General features: G+C 37.8%; 1 protein-coding gene across 1 annotated transcript in view; it reads left to right on the forward strand.

The window, feature by feature from the left end:
- VAV3 (vav guanine nucleotide exchange factor 3) overlaps positions 1–20,280 on the forward strand; it is a 248,808-nt gene that overhangs the window by 150,323 nt on the left and 78,205 nt on the right. Inside the window, exons 16-19 of the mRNA XM_074961222.1 lie at positions 1,397–1,498; positions 3,813–3,913; positions 14,334–14,356; positions 18,204–18,249. Coding sequence (XP_074817323.1) covers positions 1,397–1,498; positions 3,813–3,913; positions 14,334–14,356; positions 18,204–18,249 — 272 coding nt within the window. The remainder of the gene's footprint in view (positions 1–1,396; positions 1,499–3,812; positions 3,914–14,333; positions 14,357–18,203; positions 18,250–20,280) is intronic.

A 20,280-nucleotide genomic window follows, 5' to 3' on the forward strand; every position in this document is an offset into this window, starting at 1 on the left:
CACATCACTGCAGTTCATCGCTATCAAATATCTTATTCTGGGAATTGCTTATAATATAGAAAAAGTGAAATTTCATCTTATCAGTATCTCCAGCTTTACCAGCCAGTTGTATGTCTCTGATAACACCTTGGGTACTACTTCCTTAGGTGTTTCAAATTCTTAAATTTTCTCCCCTTCCTTTACTCGATTTCCCACCCCCCCCTTCTAATTCTTGTGTTAGTTTAGCAAACAAAGCACCAGAGGCATACATAATCCTAAAGACCTCAGTGTGATAAGTAATTTGTTTTGTTAATAAAACATTTTAGTAAGGGTTAATTTTATTTTCCCTTATCCACTGGTACAGATTTACACAAAGTTATCTAGAAACAAAGTATGTTCTTAGCATATCAATGATCTTGTTCTTTTAGCATTGTAGTAATCTAAATGTAATTTTTTTAAATGGTTGTGAGCTTTATATAGAACATAAAAATGAACAAGAATACTAATGCGCAGCAACAAAAACAAAACAAAAACTACAAAACCCTGTAGTGGAGAACAATACACAGTCCAAACAAACTCCTTGAAATGGAAAGAGTTACAGAAGAAGAAAAACTGAATGAAATGCTAAATAGTGTTTTTACAAAACCTCAACAAGGTAACAATGCAACAAAATGATTAATGGAATTTCCCTAAGCTAGTATGCTTAAAGAGAAACAATGGGGAAGATGAACTAGTATATCATCATAACAAATAGTCCACATGTGTTATAGATGTATTAGTTCTGTAGGTACATGTTTCCCACAAGCAAGCTGATATTTTAGTAGCATAACTAGAAGTCTGCCATTTTATTGGCTAAATTAATGTACAGAGACATCTGTAGGCGTTAGGAAACTCATTCAAGGAACACTAGCTAAAAGAACAGTAAATATTCTATAATTACTTTTGAAATGGCTTTAGTTACCTAATTTGTTGCTGGATAACTGTGACTCAACTCTGTCCAGCATATGCTGCTCGCATTTTCAAATGCGATGGTTCTCAGTCTGTGCTATATGGTCTTTGCTGATGATCCACAGAACGAAACATTTTGAGACTCAAGCAGTGAAGAATTGGAAGGAGAGGCAGGTCCGTGAGATGATTCTTGTCATATGAAGTGGTCCTCAGAATAGAAAGGAATAACTTCCCTGATGTGTGCAGCTATTTTCCCAGTTACTATGGTCTCTAAGAAATGGCTTATACTGTACATCTTTTGGGAACAGGCGTGGATAATAAAATATTTTGTTTCATGGTGTGTGGCACAGACTGTCTCTCTTAGAGAAATATCAATGCAAAAATAAGGCTCACAGATTTGGTGCACCATATTCCCAAATTTTTTTAATTAAAAGTGTATTATCAAATAATGTAATTTACTTTTCTCTAGATCCAACATAAGACCGGACAATGCAAATACAAATTTTCATGAGTTCAAAATGCACACCTTCACTCGTGTCACATCCTGCAAAGTCTGTCAAATGCTTCTGAGGTAAGTCTTATAGTGTAAAGTATTGACTTTAATTTAATTCAAGTACCTTGCTGGGAAAAAAGAGTATGGAAATGATATGCAGGGTGAGAGAACTGTTCAAGATAGACTATCTGTAAAACAAACCTAACCTATGTGTTTTTGTTTTGGTGCTGAAAATTTTTACCAGACCTCAAAATGAGAGCAGAAAGCCTATTTAAAATCTCATGCCCGCAACGTTGTGACTCATCACTACCAAGCGTCCTAGCACCACTCTCTCTCCTTCTATTTCCTGCTTCCAGCTGTTCAGTTTTATATAGGTTGTAAATAGGGCTGTCAAATGATTAAAAAATTAATCACAATATATTGCAAGATTAAAAAAAATAGTCACAATTAATCACAGCTTTAATCGCACTGTTCAACAATAATAGAATGCCATGTCTTTCAGTATTTTTTGGATGTTTTCTACACTTTCAAATATATTTTAATTACAACACAGAATACAAAGTTTACAGTGCTCACTTTATATTCTTATTTTTTATTACAAATATAGACACTGTAAAAAGATAATAGAAATAAAACAATATAAAATGAGATTTTACATGCTGATGACTGGTTCTGCTCGATAACGATCCAAAGCAGTGGGACGGACACACATTCATTTTCATCAACTGAGTTAGATGCCACCAACAGAAGGTTGATTTTCTCTTTTGGTGGTTTGGGTTCTGTAGTTTATGCATCAGAGTGTTGCTCTTTTACGACTTGTGACAGCATGTTCCACACCTTGTCCATCTCAGATTTTGGAAGGCACTTCAGATTCTTAAACCTTAGGTTGAGTGCTTTAGCTGTTAGCTATCTTTAGAAATTTCATATTGGTACCTTCTTTCTGTTTTGTTAAATCTGCAGTGAAAGTGTTCTTAAATTGAACAACATATCGTGGGTCATCATCCAACACTGCTATAACACAAAATATATGGCAGAATGCAGGTAAAACACAGAGCAGGAGACAAACAATTCTCCCCCCAAGGACTTCAGTCACAAATTGATTTAATACATTATTTTTTTAACGAGCATCATCAGCATGGAAGTATGTCCTCCTGGAATGATGGTCGAAACATGTACCAATGAACTCCTTACTTCCCTAGTGGGTCAGACTTGGAATAAAAGCCATGGGTAGGCTTGAATCTAAACCCCACTTGAAATTCAAAGGGGTTCAAAGTTGAGCTTATAATTTATGAGAGCTAGGGTATGTAAAAGTCTGGTCGAAAAGGGGACCTGGCTGTGTCCGTCAAGTGTACTGATTGGACACCAAAAGTCCAGTTACTGTGGGGTGGGGGGAAGCACCGGGTTTTTCCTCCTGCCTGCATACAACCTCCTTGTCAGGTTGCAGCAGCTCCCATCCCAGCCCTGGAGCAGAGTGAGCCCCGGGGGGGGGGGGGGGGGAAGGAATTAATGATGGGGGCAGGGCCTTGGGGAAAGAGGTGAGGCAGGGACCGTGCCTCGGGGGTCTGGTTACCAGCAATTAGAAAGGTGGCAACTCTCTCTGTACTGCAGTTAAAAACCCATGGTTGGCCCTGTGCCAGGTGACATGGGCTTGTGGGGCTTGGGCTAAGGGTCTGTTTAATTGTGGTGTAAACGTTTAGGCTCGGGCTGGAGCCTAGGCTCTATGACCCTGCAAGGTGGGAGGCTTCCAGAGCAATTAAACACCCTCTTTGCCCAATCCCTCTGAGCCCAAGTCAGCTGGCACAGGCCAGCTGCAGGTGCCTAAAATCAGTGTAGTCATACCATTCCTCCAGGGGAGAGTGCATGGCTCTGTGACGTGTGCTCAGTAGCTCTTAAAATTAATCAGCGTATTTCCTTATACTTTTTAATGGAAGCAGTTTGTAGTCAATAATATAGGGAATAAAATCTTCTCTCCTGAAAAAAAAAAATCCTCCAAAATGAATCCTGTCCTATTATGCATGTTCATTATACATTCCTATTGAAATCAAATGGAGTGTGGCTCAATGATAGTATAGGGACACTGTGGTATTTATACTTGGTGTACATGCCAAACCCCATTTTGTGTCCAATTGAAATGAAGTATGTTATTCTACCAGTAATCCAGGAGAACTATCTGGCTCTAAATGGCTTGAAGTTATGAAAAGGAGACTGGAGTTGCATGTTACCCATGATCTGTTGCCACTCTTCCTCAAGCTTTTAGGTACAATCATTTTACAGCACAGCAAATGACTTCTAATGCCATCTACAGTATTTTTAAAATTTTTCTTTATGCTAATTATTTCATATATGCAGATTTTTATCACTTAATATATCACTATCTAATTTTACTTTACAGAGGAACATTTTATCAAGGCTATTTATGTTCTAAGTGTGGCGCTGGAGCGCACAAAGAATGTTTAGGGAGATTAGACAATTGTGGCAGAGCTAATTCAGGTGGTAAGTCATTTTTATTGTTGGAATACTGTTTTTAATTAGAACATAAAACTTGCTAGATATAATTAAGGTTTAATTTACCTCTAATTTGTGTTTATTGTAACATGCATGCTTTTGAAACTACCATTTATAAGCACAATTAGAATTGCGTTTAAAATTCATAGTGACGTTTATTCTTGCTAAACTGAAATGTAAGAGAGGAAGGGAATGAGAACTGCTGTAGGACATAGCAGATTCCTTAGCCTGTGTTCCTGTACAGCAACAGATTGTTCTGGTTTTAATCATGAACTGCTCATAAGTAACATCTGTTATAAAGAAAACCATCATTTGACACGCCCCTCCCCCAAGTGTCTCCATCTCAGTCTTCCTCTTTTGCTCTCAGCATCTTGAGCTATTTGTTTGTGCTGCCTCATCTTCCTCTCCCTGTTAATTCTCTCTTCGATCTCTTTGGTTTCCATGGTTCCCACACACTCCACTCAAAATGTTCTCACAAATGTAATTGATGGCTTACTACTGTCCACATCTAAGAACCTCACTTCTGTTCTCATCCCACCTGGTGACTCCTTCCCCATTGGTTTTCTCCCCACTCTAGGCTTTTCTGAATCTCTTTCTACCTCTCTAATCATTCTTTCAGTGTATCTGTCTGAGGCTCTCCCTTCTTCCTCTCTCTGTTCAGATCCTGCAGAGCTTTGTCCTCCCCTTTCCACTTTCATCTTATCCCTGGTACCTCATCCACTCTTGTGACTTAAGCTACTGCCTCTCTCCTACAACTCCCAAGCTCTCCCTTCCTTTGACCTCTTGTCTCTCTCTTTAGTATTGCATCTCTGTCTGTCTGTCTGATATCTCCTCCTGGATGGCCTACTGCTAACTAAAACAATCAAACGTAACTAATAACTGAAATAAACAATGTATATAATCAGTTTGCCATAAGAGATCTATACTCCCTAGGAACAGCTTCCTCTATTTCCACTTTCTTCCCCACTCCCACCTTCACCTGTTATCATTTTGCTCATATTTTTATCTTAATTAGATTACAAGCACCTTAAGGGGAGGGACGTCATGTTTCAATTTGTTTGGAAAGTATTATATATATACATGGTGCAATCTAAAGCAACAATAATAGTCATAAATGTTTAGTTAACTCAGGTTCTCAGATTTCTCCTCAATTCTCCTGAATATACACTGAAGTAATGCTGTTCAGTTGCTGGAGGCAAAATAGTCACACACATGCTACTTCATGAATTAATGAACTGAATAAATTTTCATTTTACAACACCCAAAGATACAGTATGTTCTTTTGGATTTTATTTAAAATGTTTTACCCTGAGTTTTTAAAAATAGAAGTACCATATGACTCTGGCATGAATCAGTAGTTGCTCAACACACTTCAGTGCAATTGGATGATGTAATTATTGCATATTACTTTATTTATTTTGGTTTATTCTGATTGTTTAATTTTTTTCTGTGCATGTACACTTTTCTTTTTCACCATTTGTCCTTTCCTTGCCTATATGAAGGCTCCCATGTTTCTGTACTTGCTGTAGAATCTACAAACTTGTTAAAACAAAAGTGTCCCGTCCCCCCCACTAATCAGAAAATTTGTTTTAAAACTGATCACTAAGGAGCAGGCTGTGACTTCTTTTCAGTCTTTTATTTCTGCTATATCCTTTTTGGGATGGGGTGACACGAATTCAAAACAATAGTCCAGGTGAGCATGTGTCATTAATTTATGTACTGGCATTCTAATATTTCAGTATTTTCTCTCTCCTTTTTAATATAGTTTAACATTTTGTTTTCCTTTTAGACCACTGAGCAGATGTTTTCACTGAGCTGTCTGAAATGATGCCTAGAACTTTACCTCAGTGGTTTAGGGCCTTTTGTAGTGCATTCTAAGCCTGTTACTGAAAATTCAAAACACAGACTTCTAGAGACAGATGAAACCTTAAGAATGACAAATTTAATAAGTGTCAGATTTAGGTGATACACTGATAAGGGAGATGTGACTAAATCTAAAAATAAATTACTACTTTGTCAAGCAATGACTTATAGACAGACATATGCCAGTTCTTTAGATGTCTTGTTTCAAAGGAGGCCAATTCAATAGATTATAGAAGTTGCAATGATAAAAGTTCTCTGGTAATCAGTTAAATTGCTGAATGGTATAAAATGTCCAAATTCAGCCCTGGCTTTTCTTATTTTTGTTCTTGCCCCTACTTCACTGAGCATCTCTTGTAGAAGTCCTGTGGCTGTGTTCACTTCCTCCGCTATCAGCTTATCCTTTCTTCCTTCAGTGCTGCTTTGTTCATGCCCAAGCAATCCTTCATTTCTTCTGTCATTCACTTCCAATCCCCACCAGCTCTTCTCTACTCTTAAAACTCTGATCAAATCCTCATCCCTGCCTCCCCTTTCGGCTCATATTCTGACAGACTCCTTCAGTGGGGTTGAACAGTTGTAACAAAGCACAGATTTTAACAAATATGTATATATTTTCATTACAGGAGAATTTTATAAGGGCATACTGGTTCCCAATTGAATGGCTTTTGTGAAGATGCACCCAACTTTGTCCAAATCAAAAACTTAGGTTTCTCAAAATATATTATCCACACTGCTTGTGCTCACTAGCCTGAACTCTCCACCACTATATCACAGGCTGGTATTTCTTCCCCCTCTACCTTCTTCCCCTCCTTTACTGTCCTTCTTTTCACCAGCATCTAAAGTTAAGCTCTCCAAACATCTTTCCACTTCCAGTCCCTGAGCCTGTCCCTGTCACGCATGCAGTGCTGCTCAGAACAGGGGATAGAAGGGCCATTTCACCTTGATTTCCTGCCTGGTAATGTGGGCTCTTCCTATCACCTGAGGAAGGTGATGCTATATGGATGGAGTGAAGAGCGGGATCTAGGGCAGCAGCACTCCTTGGGGCCAGGGAGCAGGAGAGCAGGGAGGGATTCTCCCTGTGCTTTTTGAAGAGATGGGGAAAAGCTGTGCCACCTCATGTTCCCCCTTTCATTGTGCACACGTAATAGGAGTCAGCTCTGTGGGCCTTACAGTTTCTTGATCCCAGTGTTCTTCTCAGGACTACCCTAGAATGCCAATAACTGAGTTGGATTCCATTTTAATAATCTAAATCAGGGGAAATACCAATCTACTTTATTACATTATCATACTTCAACCAGACCACCCCTTTTGCTATATCATTCCCATTAAAATAGGATTGAGTGTCTCAGACAATTGTTTCCTGGTTGCATAGACAATATAATCTTTCAATGAGATAAATCCCTGAGCATAGGCAAAAGTATTAGAAATATTTAATAAATAAAGTAAAATCCATGACAACCTCTTGTTTATAGCTGTCTCCAGGTTCTCCAGAGAATGGATGTTAGAATCATCTTATATTCAGACATAGATAAATAGGAAAAATCTTAACTGGCATTTTTACACTGTGCTGTAGCTAGGCAGATCTGAGTACCCCAAATTTGCTACTCGAACAACTGGAACATTTCACACGGTCATCTTTCAGCAAGCAAATGGTGTCAGGAGAATTCCTCTTCCACGTGAGCTCTGCTTAAAACCCAGTTTTAACGTATGTTACTTGATAAAAGTCTATTGTCATTTGCTCCCCACCAGACCAAACAAAACCACAAAACAAGATAGCCTCTGCTTGATTCCTTTTTCATTTAAATTCCACTATTTCAGATAGTTCTGCCTGAGAAAGAGCCAAATGGACTGAGATGAAAAGGATATATAGCTTTCATATGCATGGATAGTATGTGATTACTTGTTTAAAAAATGTTACAGAAGTGTATGAACTGTAAATGAAAGAAGCTACGTTTTTATTATAACATATTTGTTGAAAAGTACACGTGCTCCTTGTGTAGATTTTTGTATGTTGCAGCACATAATTTTTACCTAATATGAGACTATTCATAATCAAGATGTGTTTTTGATGTGATATAAAACCAACAGCTTTCCCTATTTACCTTTCCCTGGCTTGTTCAGTAGCTACAGATTTGCTGGCTGTCCTCCAAAGCCACCATAGCATTGACCAACAAATGTTCAAGTCCCAGAATGCTCATTGGAGAGTTGCTGTTTCTTATTTAACTTAAATAATATTGTTCAGCCTTTGTTGAACTAATCATCCTTACTGAGCTTGAATAACAATCACTGTGGGATCAGGGTGCTTTGGGGCAAAGTCCTGTCCTGGGCAACTGCTTGTGATACTCTCATAACACCTCACTATATACAATGTAAGGTCATAGAGTCCATATGCCCTCACTGTGAGCCTTAAGGAACAGATAGCCTCATTTTCAAGTGGTCTACTTTACATTTTCTACATTTAATAAATAAAAGTTAAAATATTTTTAAAAGACAGGTATTCCCCTATTGTATCCCCATATTTCACTGTTCATTTAGTTAGCACGTAAGCCCCAGTTGCTCTGCTATATAACTGAAGATTAAGCTATTCCCACTAGACTCTTAGACGTTAAGAGGGACCATTGTGATCATCTAGTCTGACCTCCTGCACATCGCAGGCCACAGAATCTCACCCACCCACTCCTGTAATAGATCCGTAATCTCGGGCAGAGTTACTGAAATCCTCAAATCATGATTTAAGGACTCCAAGTTACAGAGAATCCACCATTTACTCTAATTTAAACCAACAAGTGTCCCATTTCCCATGTTGCAGAGGAAAGTGGAAACCTCCCAAGGTCTCCGCCAAGCTGACCTGAGGGGAATTACTTCTCAACCCCAAATATGGCAGCCAGTCAGCCGTTGAGCATGTTGGCGAAAACCATCAGCCAAACACCCAGGAAAGAGTTCACGGTAATAACTCAGAGCCCTCCTCATCTAGTGTCCCATCTCTGGCAATTGGAGATATTTGCTACTAGCAGTCACAAATGGGCTACATACCATTCTAGACAATCTCATCATACCATTCCCTCCATAAAATGATCAAGCTCAGTCTTTGAAACAAATGAAGTTTTTTGCCCCTACTACTTCCCTTGGCAGGCTATTCCAGAACTTCACTACACTGATGGTTGGAAACCTTCATCTAATTTCAAGCCTAAACTTGTTGATGGCCAGTTTATATCCATGTATTCTTGTGCCAACATTGGCGCTTAACCTAAATAACTCCTCTCCCTCCTTGGCGTTTATCCTTCTAATGTATTAGAGAGAGCAGTCGTATCTCCAGTTTTCATTTGTTTAGGGTAAACAAATCCAAGCTTCTTAAGTCTCCTCTTCTAGGATAGGTTCTCTAATTTCCTAGTAGTCCTTCTCTGCACCTGTTCAGTTGGAATTAATCTTTCTTAAACACAGGAGACCAGAATTTCACACAGTATTCCAGATGAGATCTCACCAGTGCTTTGTATGATGGTAATAACACTTTTCCTATCTCTATTGGAAACACTTGGCTTGATGCATCCTAGGATTGCATTAGCCTTTTTCATGGCCACATCACATTGGCAGCTCCTAGTCATCCTGTGATCAACCAATACACCCAAGCCTTTCTCCTTCTCTGTCACTTCCAACTGATTATGTCCCCAACTTATAGCAAAACTTCTTATTTGCACTATGAAATTTCATCCCATTTCTATTGTCCAGTTTTTCAGAATCTTGTATGAAATTCCAGTCCACCTTCATATTGGTAATACCTCCCAACTTTGTATCATCAGCAAGTTTTATTAGTACACTCTCACTTTTTGTGCTAGGATCATAAATGAAAATGTTAATTAATTAAGACTGGTCCCAAGACCAATACCTGAAGTAGTCTACTAGTAACCTCCCTCCAGCCTGATAGTTCACATTTCGGTATGACCGGTTGTAGTCTCCTCTTTAACCAGTTCCTTACCAACCTTTCAATTCTCACATTAACCCTCGTCTTCTCCAATTTAACTAACTTGTTTATCTGTTCAGTCGCGCACTTGTCTGGACTAGATGCTGTTCCTGTTACTGTTGTTGTAATCGGGAGAATGTGGCCAAATGGTCTCATGACTTCAGTCTATAAACAAAACCTAAAAATTGTGCTGAACTGATCCATTAAAAGCAGTTTGCTGTCAAAACTGAAATCCCTCAGGATCTCAAAAACAACAACAATAAAAAAACCCCATACCCCAGGGCAGTAGATCTCAGAGCCCAGGTCGACTGGCTTGGGCTCACGTAATGGGGCTAAAAATAACAGTGTAGATGTTCCTGCTTGGGCTCAAGCCTGGGCTCTGAAACCCAGCCAGGGGGAGGTTCTGAGAGGGCTCTCAGCCTGAGCGGGAATGTTTATACTGCTATTTTTAGCTTTGTAGCACATGTTCCATGTGGCTTTTTTTTTGCAGTGTGGACATACCCTCAATGGCTACACTGTCTTGTTTGTAACCAGTCCATATTTAAATTAAAATTTTCTTTTGTAAAAATTCTGCTGGTGGACATTGTGACCCTATTTTATATAGCAGCAGTGTAGGAATTAGTTTGTCTTGCTTTGATGCCAGTTTGGATGCTTTACAAAAATAGTGATATATAGAGATTATGAAAATGCAGTGCTAAAAAGATGAGTCTTCAAAGATGTTTTAGAAGTTGAATAATAAGTCAGAGAATCAAATTTGTTAGGAAGAATAAAATCCAAATCTCTCTCAAATCAAATGGTACAGTCCTTACTCGAGAAATTCTCCAAAGGCCTTCTGAACAAGAGTGGAGGTTATGGGTCCCATAATATGGACTGATACTTTTTCCTGGTATGAAGAATCATGCTTGTTAGGAGTTCTGCTACTGTGTAGGTTGCAAAATATTTTAAAGTTAGCCTGCTGCTTCACTGAAGGCAGGTATAGTTTTCTCAGCACTAGACTAATACGTCTAGTGATCATTGTTCCTTTGTGGAGTCTAGAGGCACAATTTTGTGCAAACTGTGAGTGCATAAGGAAAGTAGAGAAAGATCCACAAATTATGAACTGCAATTATCCAGGAGAAATGTGATAAAAAGAATGTGGAAGCGTGTCAAGATCTTGGTCAAAAGATATCGGTTATAGCCTGGACATTTTCCCTGAAACTGTAATATGGGTTCATAGTCTGATTACTGTGAACTTCCAAAATAAAGCTGAAAGACAACCATGAGTTTAAGATAACAAACTATGGAAATACTAAGAATAGAAATGAAAATGTTAGAGGCAGAAAAAAGAGAGCTTCTGCCTAATAGGTACGGCATTTTAGGACACAAGTATGAATAATTCTGTGCAGATGAAGCAAGGAATCTGCTCTTGAACTCCTAATCAGAAACTCCTGGGGAAGTGATTCAGATAAGGATCTGATGCAAAGTTTCATGGATATATGGAGACTGAAATTGAATAGATGTAAGCATTAGATTAAAGTAGTAATGATTTCACTTTGTTGGAGACTATACATTTTGCTTTAGCAGTTTTCTTCTCACCATAATGCAGTGGTTCTCAAACTTTTGTACTGGTGACCCCTTTCATATAAGCACGCCTTATAAATTAAAAACACTTTTTATATATTTAACACCATTATAAATGCTGGAGGCAAAGCGGGGTTTGGGGTGGAGGCTGACAGCTCGCAACCCCCCATGTAAAAACCTTATGACCCCCTAAGGGGTCCCGACCCCCAGTTTGAGAACCCCTGCCATAATGAATGAAATTTGTGTATATATGCTGAAGATAAACAAGGCTTTTTTGGCAATATTGATATCAGATGGTTAGTTTCACTGTGGTCTTTAGGCATGCTGAAGGGGCTTCCTGAGTAAATGTCACTTTGGCAAAGTTTTAAGGTCTAATTCAGACATGGAGTAAATAGATGAAATACTGTCAGCTTCAGTGGAGTTGCATTTGCTTATGCCAAGTTTGAATTTGGCCTTCAGTCTTTAACAACAGAATCTCTGCTGGCTTGGGGTAATGGAGTAGTATAGTATTTACTTTGAACACTAAATATCATTAATGTGAACTATTACCATAAATACTTCTCTCAGTAAAACTCATATGTAGCTATCAGGGATATTTATAGCCTTTCTATGTTACTGATTTTTTGCATCTCTCTGAGCCCCAAATATTAGAAGTTAATCATTCAGCTTCTCTTTCTACATCAAATCACAACATTGGGATACTGAACTCACTTTATCCTAGTGAACTTTGAAACTCACTCCAAGATTAGTGTTTATGATATTCATAAAAAAGCAGCAATAAGCCACGTCAGCTATTAAGACAAGGTGCTTTCTTCACTCAAAAGCCCGAGTCTCCTCCGATAAACTCTCCCACACCAGGACAGAAAGGCACCCAGTGCACTCTAATATTTGAGACATATGGGGACTGAAGATAAAACACTAACAGAACTTATGATTGGGAATGAACTTTTATAATTATTCCATTTTCATGGTACTCATACGGTACTTAGTTCAGTTTTGAAATAATTTATAATGCCAAGGTAGTGATGCTATATAGGAGTAAAGGCCAAAAAGGTAATTTCATTCTTACCTTCATGCCCTTACCTTAGGTTGTCATTTTCAAAGGAGTCCAAGAGAGTTAAGTGCCTAAATCCTATTGAATTTCAAGACAGATTTGAACACTTAACTGCCTTGGGCTCCTTTGAAAATCTCAGCCTTAATAATCTCCTCAGAACTATTCCTTTGCTTCCCCCTCTCCCCCTGCTCTTTTAGTACACAAAGGTGAATGAATATTTTTGGTAAAGCTGAAAAAAAAAACTTTATAACCCTTTTTAAAAAAAAAATTCCCTGAGTGTGCCAAAATTTTCCCCTGCCATTCCATCCATGAGGGGAAAATTATACTGCTCATACTTGCTAGCATTCTGTCCTTCCAGTCTCCTGCTGAGATTTCTTGGTTCATATTCTTATTGTCAACAAGTCTGTTTATATTTAAATAAAATGTTAATAACCAAGAGGTTTGTTCCGTATAGTAAGAACCATTTTGGATGCATTTTTTAGCTTTAGCAAATCAAAATGTTTGGTTTTAGAGCTTCATATTTGGCTCATTCAGTATATTGTCCTTGGTAAGAAATGCATGTTTTGCCCTAACTGAGGGACAACTAGAATGTCTTTTTGTTCCCCTTCTGTTTCCCAAAGTCCAGTGTCTTTGCCTCAAAAGCCAGAAGGCTTCGTGGGGTTGTTGACTCTGTTCCCCCTCTGTTGCTAGTTAGTTTGATTGTTTTGTTTACCCTATATGTAAATGTACTTTCATAATCCTCTGCCTGTAATCAAGCCAGCCGGACAGATAAATCCACATTTGTCTGTCTAGGGCAGGCTCGGTTTATGCACTGTTTCTAAAATACATTTTAAGAACACATTGCCAGGACACATACATAATTCTTTATACACAACCCATACATACATCATGCAGTAATATCTGCGACCAACATATCACCAGTTTTTTATGACATCTTACTCAGTACACTTTTATAGTACAATAATATTGTATACAATCAGTTGATTCAATTGCTTATTCTTTGAGGCTCTGGACCCTGGATATCTGGACCCTGATTTTCACACCCAAGTTTGAAAAAATTTGGAAATTTTCTGTGGTTGTAAACTACACTCTGGACATGTGCAGTACATAATTTTCCTTTCCAGATATCAGGAGTGGGCCCGGAGAATGCCACATAGAAATAAACACAGCTGTGTGATAAGGCAGTAAAATAAAATCCAGGTGCAGTGATGTGTTTATTAGAAAGTATGTTGATCAGATCACACACTCCAAAATCCACCCCGTTCCCCAGACTCTTGCTGGGTTCATAGAAATATGTGGTGCTCTGTATGCACACAGCTTTAATACACTGATGCAGCCATTCTGATAACCCACAAGAGTACCTTTCTTTATCCTTTTCTCATGCTGCTTTTCTTTTTTCACTAAAAGAAAACAAGGAAACTCATTGCAAAAAAACCTACAGTATGTTAGTGCAGTGCTACTTGAGAATTTAAGTACATGAATCTCAGGAAACATCAAAGCTAAGGTTCCCACCACAACCAGTAGGCAAAACATTGAACTGATTATACAGCAATATAGAATATTATATAGATGCAAAGGGATTAGAGGAAGGTTAAATTACAGTTGCAATAGGAATCTTAACTATAGAATTTCCCAAAGTGTATGCGGTTACATAGTGTTTTGAAACTCAGTATAACCATTTCTAAAGATTTAAATTATTTGATTGTTTGGCGTACAACTGTTAGAAAGTTCAGCAGAACTCAGAAACAGGCCATTTATAGCGTTGGTTCAGTGTTACCTGACAAGAGCCAATCAGGTCTAAGAACAGAGTTTGCAAAACAATAATTAGCTCAGCTCCAGGGCTGTCGGACCATGTTACAGGTATCAGTTAGCAAAACAAAGCAGGAGTGTGTTCTCAGGCAGCGCAGTACAGAGATTACTATATAAAAGAACAAATTGACAGGCACTGATAATGCCCATTTTTACTTTTGTTTCAGAACATGGGATCCTGAAACATGAGGTAAGGATTTATTTTCAATTTTTATGCGATATTTATTTTGTTGATGGCTTACAAATTGTTCATTTACTTCGTACGGCTGTGCCAGTGCTACAGATAATGTATTTTTTCTGCAGCTAACTTACATTTATTTAGAGTTATGCAGACTCTAGCAGTAGAAGTGACTTCATGTACATACACTAACAATTAGCTATATCTGTATTAAATTGCAGGGGATTAACTTAATTTTCATTGAGATTTTTCAGTGTTTAGGATACTGGGAAGAATGTAGGTTTTCTTAAATTATAGGGGGAAAGTAAAACAATGTTAATTTAACTCAGAATATCAGTGATCAGAGGTCTCCAACTGTTCTAGGCCAAATTTGGCAACAGAGATAAAACTATCCTCAGGTAAATTTCAGCAAATTCTGCAATAATACTATATTACTACGGACTAATAAATCTGCAATTCTTCAGCCTCAGTAAGCTGCAAAATTTGCAGTGGAATGCTGACTTTTTACATAACCGTATTCTTTCTTAGTGTCACTCGGCAAGCATGGAATTTGTTTAATTCTGACAGGACAGCAAAATGAACTACTAATGTCCAGAGAAGTTAGTCGGTACGCGTGATATGTCATGACAAAGCTCTAAGAATACTGCAAGTAACAGTGAGGTATCTCACTGCATATTGCTGATGTCTTTCCATTATGATACAGAAAGAAGTAAAAGTCCTACTTCCCACTAACTTTGTCAAAATACAGACTATATTTTAAACCCAGGACACTATGTTGCGTTTCCAGCATCCATTTTAGATCAGTGGATGTAAATTCATTCTGTAAACTGGCATTATGGTTATGAGCACCATATACATTTGTAGGATGATAATTTTACCTATTCAGGTTTGTGATTGTCTCTACTTGCAAGCTGTCCTGCCATGACTCAGGTTGGCAATGCAAATCAAAAGAAAAGTATTACTGTTATAATAATATAATGGCAGATTAATGCTGACTGCTAATAAATGTTACTTAACTAAGACTGTATTCTCAGCCTGCTCCTAGGATAGTGTACATTTTTAGCTAGCTTCTGCTGTCTAATTGCTATTTGGAAGTTCTTATGTTAATAGACCTGTTTAAATTTCCTTAAAACCTATTGGAGGAATTAATAGAACCCCACTGACAACTGGTTTTGTTTTACACCACTTACCCGAACAGAAGTGTTATATACAGGCCTGTCATCTTTAGTAATGTTAATGTTTGATCTAGTGGCTAAATGAATTGTAAAAGGAAATCTAGGACTGAAAATATAAGCCCTCTATACTGGGCAGATAACAGGTTTTTTTACCCCCTTGACTTGTGGAGAATTTAATGGAGGATATACATTTCTGTCACTTATAGCTTAGAAAACCTAGTGCTTTGGATAATTAAAGTGTAATGTTATGGGCCCTGGATGGTTGTGGTGACTGTTAAATAGATATGGAATCTCACCTGTGTGACCCCCATTAAATGTTGAGATCTGGCACAGGTCATTATGGACCATGAACTATAACCTTTTGATAACTGTTCAGTGGCCTATGTGTGGTGAGATGTTGAGTTCAGTTCAGCTCAGCCCCTATTGGGCAGATGTCCATATCATAAAATAATTCTTATAGTTGACATTAGTTTGCCCTATTTTGATAGGTTTATGGGAGTGGGCAGGATTTAATGGGTATAGAACTATTCGGTTTTCCTTGAGGGGATCACACATTATAAGGATAAAAAAAACATTGACAGAACTCTGAGGGGAAGAGGGAGGAGTGGTTGGCATGTGTTTAGACATGTTTTATGATTATGTAGAAGACCTCAGTTGCCAGTGCTATAAACTCACTTTAAAATGTCTGTTGCATGTGCTCATTTTAATAGACTCCTCACCACCAGCAGTTTGCTACCTTACCTTCTGCCATGTGCTGTTTGTTTGTTTTATATTTTTAATCTCTCTCTAAACTGTGAAACATGAACATTCTTAAATACCAAAACTACAGCTTGGTTTGTTTGCTTAAAAGTCTGTTGATCATTACACATGGCATACAGTATTGAAGAAGCTATAAACAGATTGCTTATGGTATGTTATGGACAAGGTTGCCAGAAGTGAGTAAAACTACCAATGAGGAACATATGTGACTGGATGAGATAATATTTATCCTAATTCTATTTTATTCCTCCTCTTTCCATGCCTTTTCCTCCAACTTGATTCTTGAGATTTTTGTAAGAAAAAATTCCTTCTCCCGATGAGGTTTCTGTACCTTGATTTTATGTAGAATGTAAAATTGGAGCCTTATTCTCATTTGTGCCATGGCCCCTTTACATGGTTCTGGTAGTATGAAGCGGTCTTAAATGTATTTAATATGTCTTTAAGGTTCCTTTATGCTGCCAGAGTGGTGTAAAGGGGACATAGTGTAAACGAAGATCAGGTTTTTAAGAAAAAATGGATTTATGTTGCAGAAAATGTGAAGATCTGCTGATGATAACAACATAAGATGAAGCATTCAGTACATTTTCACACACTCCCAACATTTACTTCCTTGGGTATTTTGTATGCCCTCTTCTTTCCTTTAGTGTATGTAATTTTATTGTACATTGATAAGTTATCACATTTTTTTTTCCAGTTAAGCCATGGAAACAGTTTGCAACCAACCACAATAACTTCCCCCCAGCTTTCCCCTCACCCCAAGCTTATGGCTCCTCTCCTCTCTGTGTCAGTGTGAATAAACAATACAGTCTCAATTTTTAAAAAACCTGATTGCACCCTTTGTTTTTGCTCTGCTTGGCTTGAGTAAAACATTGTAATTTGCATGAGCCCTCATGCAAGCTACTAATTAAAACAAGTAGCAGGAGGAGATGACTAACATACAAATATACCTTATTATGCACTGGAGTTCCTCAGGGCCTATTTAAATGCAGAGATCTGTGCAACTGGTACAAATCAGCACTTGCCAAATAATAAACCATCATGTTTGTATAGTGTACCTGGGATTTCATATGGCTCCAGTTTGCCTAAACTAAACTTAAACAAATAGAGTAAAAGTTTATTACGTCATGTTTTAAAAAAAAAATTAAATGCTCATTTGAGAGATGGGACAGGCATTGTTAACTATAAGGAGCTTTAGTACAAAGCAAGAACAGTGTAAAGGTCCCATCCTATTGGAACTGCAGCTTCATTCACATTCATTCTTGCTGCTGTTCTAGTTCCGGACCTTCCCCGAGTCAGACAATGCCAAACTGTGTTGTGTATTTTTCCACTATAAAATAGGCTGAGTTATTACAATCATTTTCACATGTGATCTCAGTGGAGTTTGAACCCAGATGTCAAGAGGTGACAGACTAACACATGAACCTTTTGTGTCACTTGCACCCCAACAATAAAATATTAACGCATGATATTTCTGCATTAACCCCATTGTAGGATGGAAGAGAACTTTTTAAAAATTGGCTTTGCCTAGTAGACTACAAACACTAGTTTAGTTGAGAGTTACAAACACCTTGGGAATGGAAGTTGTTCGTAACTCTGAACAAAATATTATGGTGGTTCTTTCAGAAGTTTACAACTGAACATTTACTTAATGCAACTTTGAAACTGTACTATGCAGAAGAAAAATGTGCTTTCCCTTTATTTTTTTTAGTAGTTACATTTAACACAGTACTGTATTGAATCCCCCCCCCACTTTTTTTTTTTTTTTTTGCCGCTGCTGCTGCCTGTTTGTGTATTTCTGGTTCCAAATGAGGTGTGAGGTTGACTGATCAGTTTGTAACTCTGATGTTTTTAACTCTGAGGTTCTACTATACTTAGAAATGAAAACCGGTTTATACATGTTTTTGACTTGTATTTTTGCTATGCAGAAACGAACTAATGGAATTCGAAGAAACTCCAGGCACATGGACTCAGGTTTGTTTTATACCTTTTATTAATTACCCTTTTGAATTAAAAAGGCAAAAGAAAGCTTCAAGCTATAACATCATGGTGTATCATGATCAGCATTACACTGCACGCTGTGTTGAGAACACATTGAACATTTTTCTGTTGGGAACCTAAAGTCTTGCACGTCTAAATCAATGGCTTGGCTGTGTTTTCAAAGATATAGTCATATGACTGACTGAACTCCAGGCTTTTTTACATGCATGTTTATAAGTAGTGCTTGTTTAGCTTTGTTTGCACATTGAAAAGCTTCTGGGCTTTTGGTTAGCAGTTTCTCCACTCTTGTGTACTTTGCTGTTGAAAACAGGCAGCTACTGTATAAACCTTAGTTTCTGATCCTACAAAGTTCTCGGTGCTTTCAACCTGTCTTGGGATTTATCCGTGCTTTGCTGGACTGGACTTTAGCTGCTCTCCAAAAAAGGCATAAATAGTCTGTAATTTTACATACACCTTCGTAAAGGCTGTATTTTTCACTAGAATTTGTTTGATGTTGTTATAGAATCACGAACACTGGCTCTTAAGAAAATTAAGGGTTTAATTACAAACTATGTACTAACTGCGTGAGCATCTCCTCTGGAGACCAATTATTTTTCTGAATAGACTATTCAATAGTTCTTCTGTTTAACACTGAATTTTTTTACAGTAATTATGCTTTTGTCGTTTGTATGTTTCTTTTCACAGTTTAATTACTGGAGATTTGTTATGCGTATGGTAATAGTTATTCTGAATAAAACTAAGTTATTGTTAAATGTTTCTCAATGTAGATACCTGAGTACAGTTTGAGTAGAACACTAAATGGGCTAGCAGCCTTGCACCATCTCAAAACCTGGTAAAAGCTGTGTGTTTGCTGAGGAGTAAGTGTGGTGGTTAGGCTGCCATCGTTCCCAGTGTTCAGCTGCACAGGTTCTAAATGTTGTAACTACTTGAAACAATCCACACCCTTCTTACTCATGTCAGATTATGAGATGTTTTAGAAGGTTTACAGTTGCTTTGTTGCCTCTAGCCAAAACTTGCTTCACTCTGCACTTAGGTCAGTCTGTATGCCTTTCTACTCGAGGAAACTGAAGCCATTTAAAAATAAGTTTAACTTTTAATATGTACTGCTATCAGAAGGGGCAGCATGAAGAGTAACAAGCCATTGGCCTAGTGGGGCTATTGTCTATTTACTCATTCAGTTATACAAACTGATGTATTAGGCATATTGTCCATGTGTGTGTGAGCTCTCATTTAGGCTCGAATTTTTAAACTTTGCTGTCTACTGTTAGGCTCTCAAGTCCCTGCGTAGGCACTTAAATATAAGTAACTTGAGTATTTTCAGCTCCCACTGAAGTCCAGTAATTATTGAGGTCCCTTATTCAGGAAGGTGGCTTAAGCCGGTGTTTAAATGCCACTGAAGTCAGTGGGACTTAAGCACATGCTTAAGTGCTTTCCTGAATCGTAAGTTATTAAGGCCGAGATTCTCTGAATACCTTATTCTGCAGGTAGTTCTGTTGAAGTCCAGTCAATGTTAGTATTGATGGCAGACTCTGGTCCTCAATTGTTTTTTGGAAGCCAGTGGAAGTTCAGGACCTCTGAAAATCATTCTACTATTTTTAGGTACCTAAATTTATGTCTCCTGGTTGAAAATATTGGTGTCAAATCTTCATACTTCTGCAAAATTGATTCTGCTATTACATATATTTGAAATAAGAGCTAACAAAACATAGCTGAAAACTACATATTGATCACATTCTTCTGTATAAGCAATGTGGCAATTTTCAAATTAAGTCATAATAGCAAGGCAATCCCTATCTTATTTGTATCCTTCTAAATGTACTGTTGACTGGTGGTGTTTCCATCAGATAACAGCTTCTCTCTCTCAAGGCAATGTGCAATCAAGAGAACAACACTTGTAAGAGACAGATCAATTATTTGAGACATACATTACTACAGTGGTGCTAGTATCTTTTCAAGAACACAGGATCATAAATCTCTGAAAATCCTAGCACTACTGTGATATTT

The sequence above is a fragment of the Natator depressus genome, chromosome 8 (genome assembly GCF_965152275.1).
Source record: "Natator depressus isolate rNatDep1 chromosome 8, rNatDep2.hap1, whole genome shotgun sequence".
NCBI lineage: Eukaryota > Metazoa > Chordata > Testudines > Cheloniidae > Natator > Natator depressus.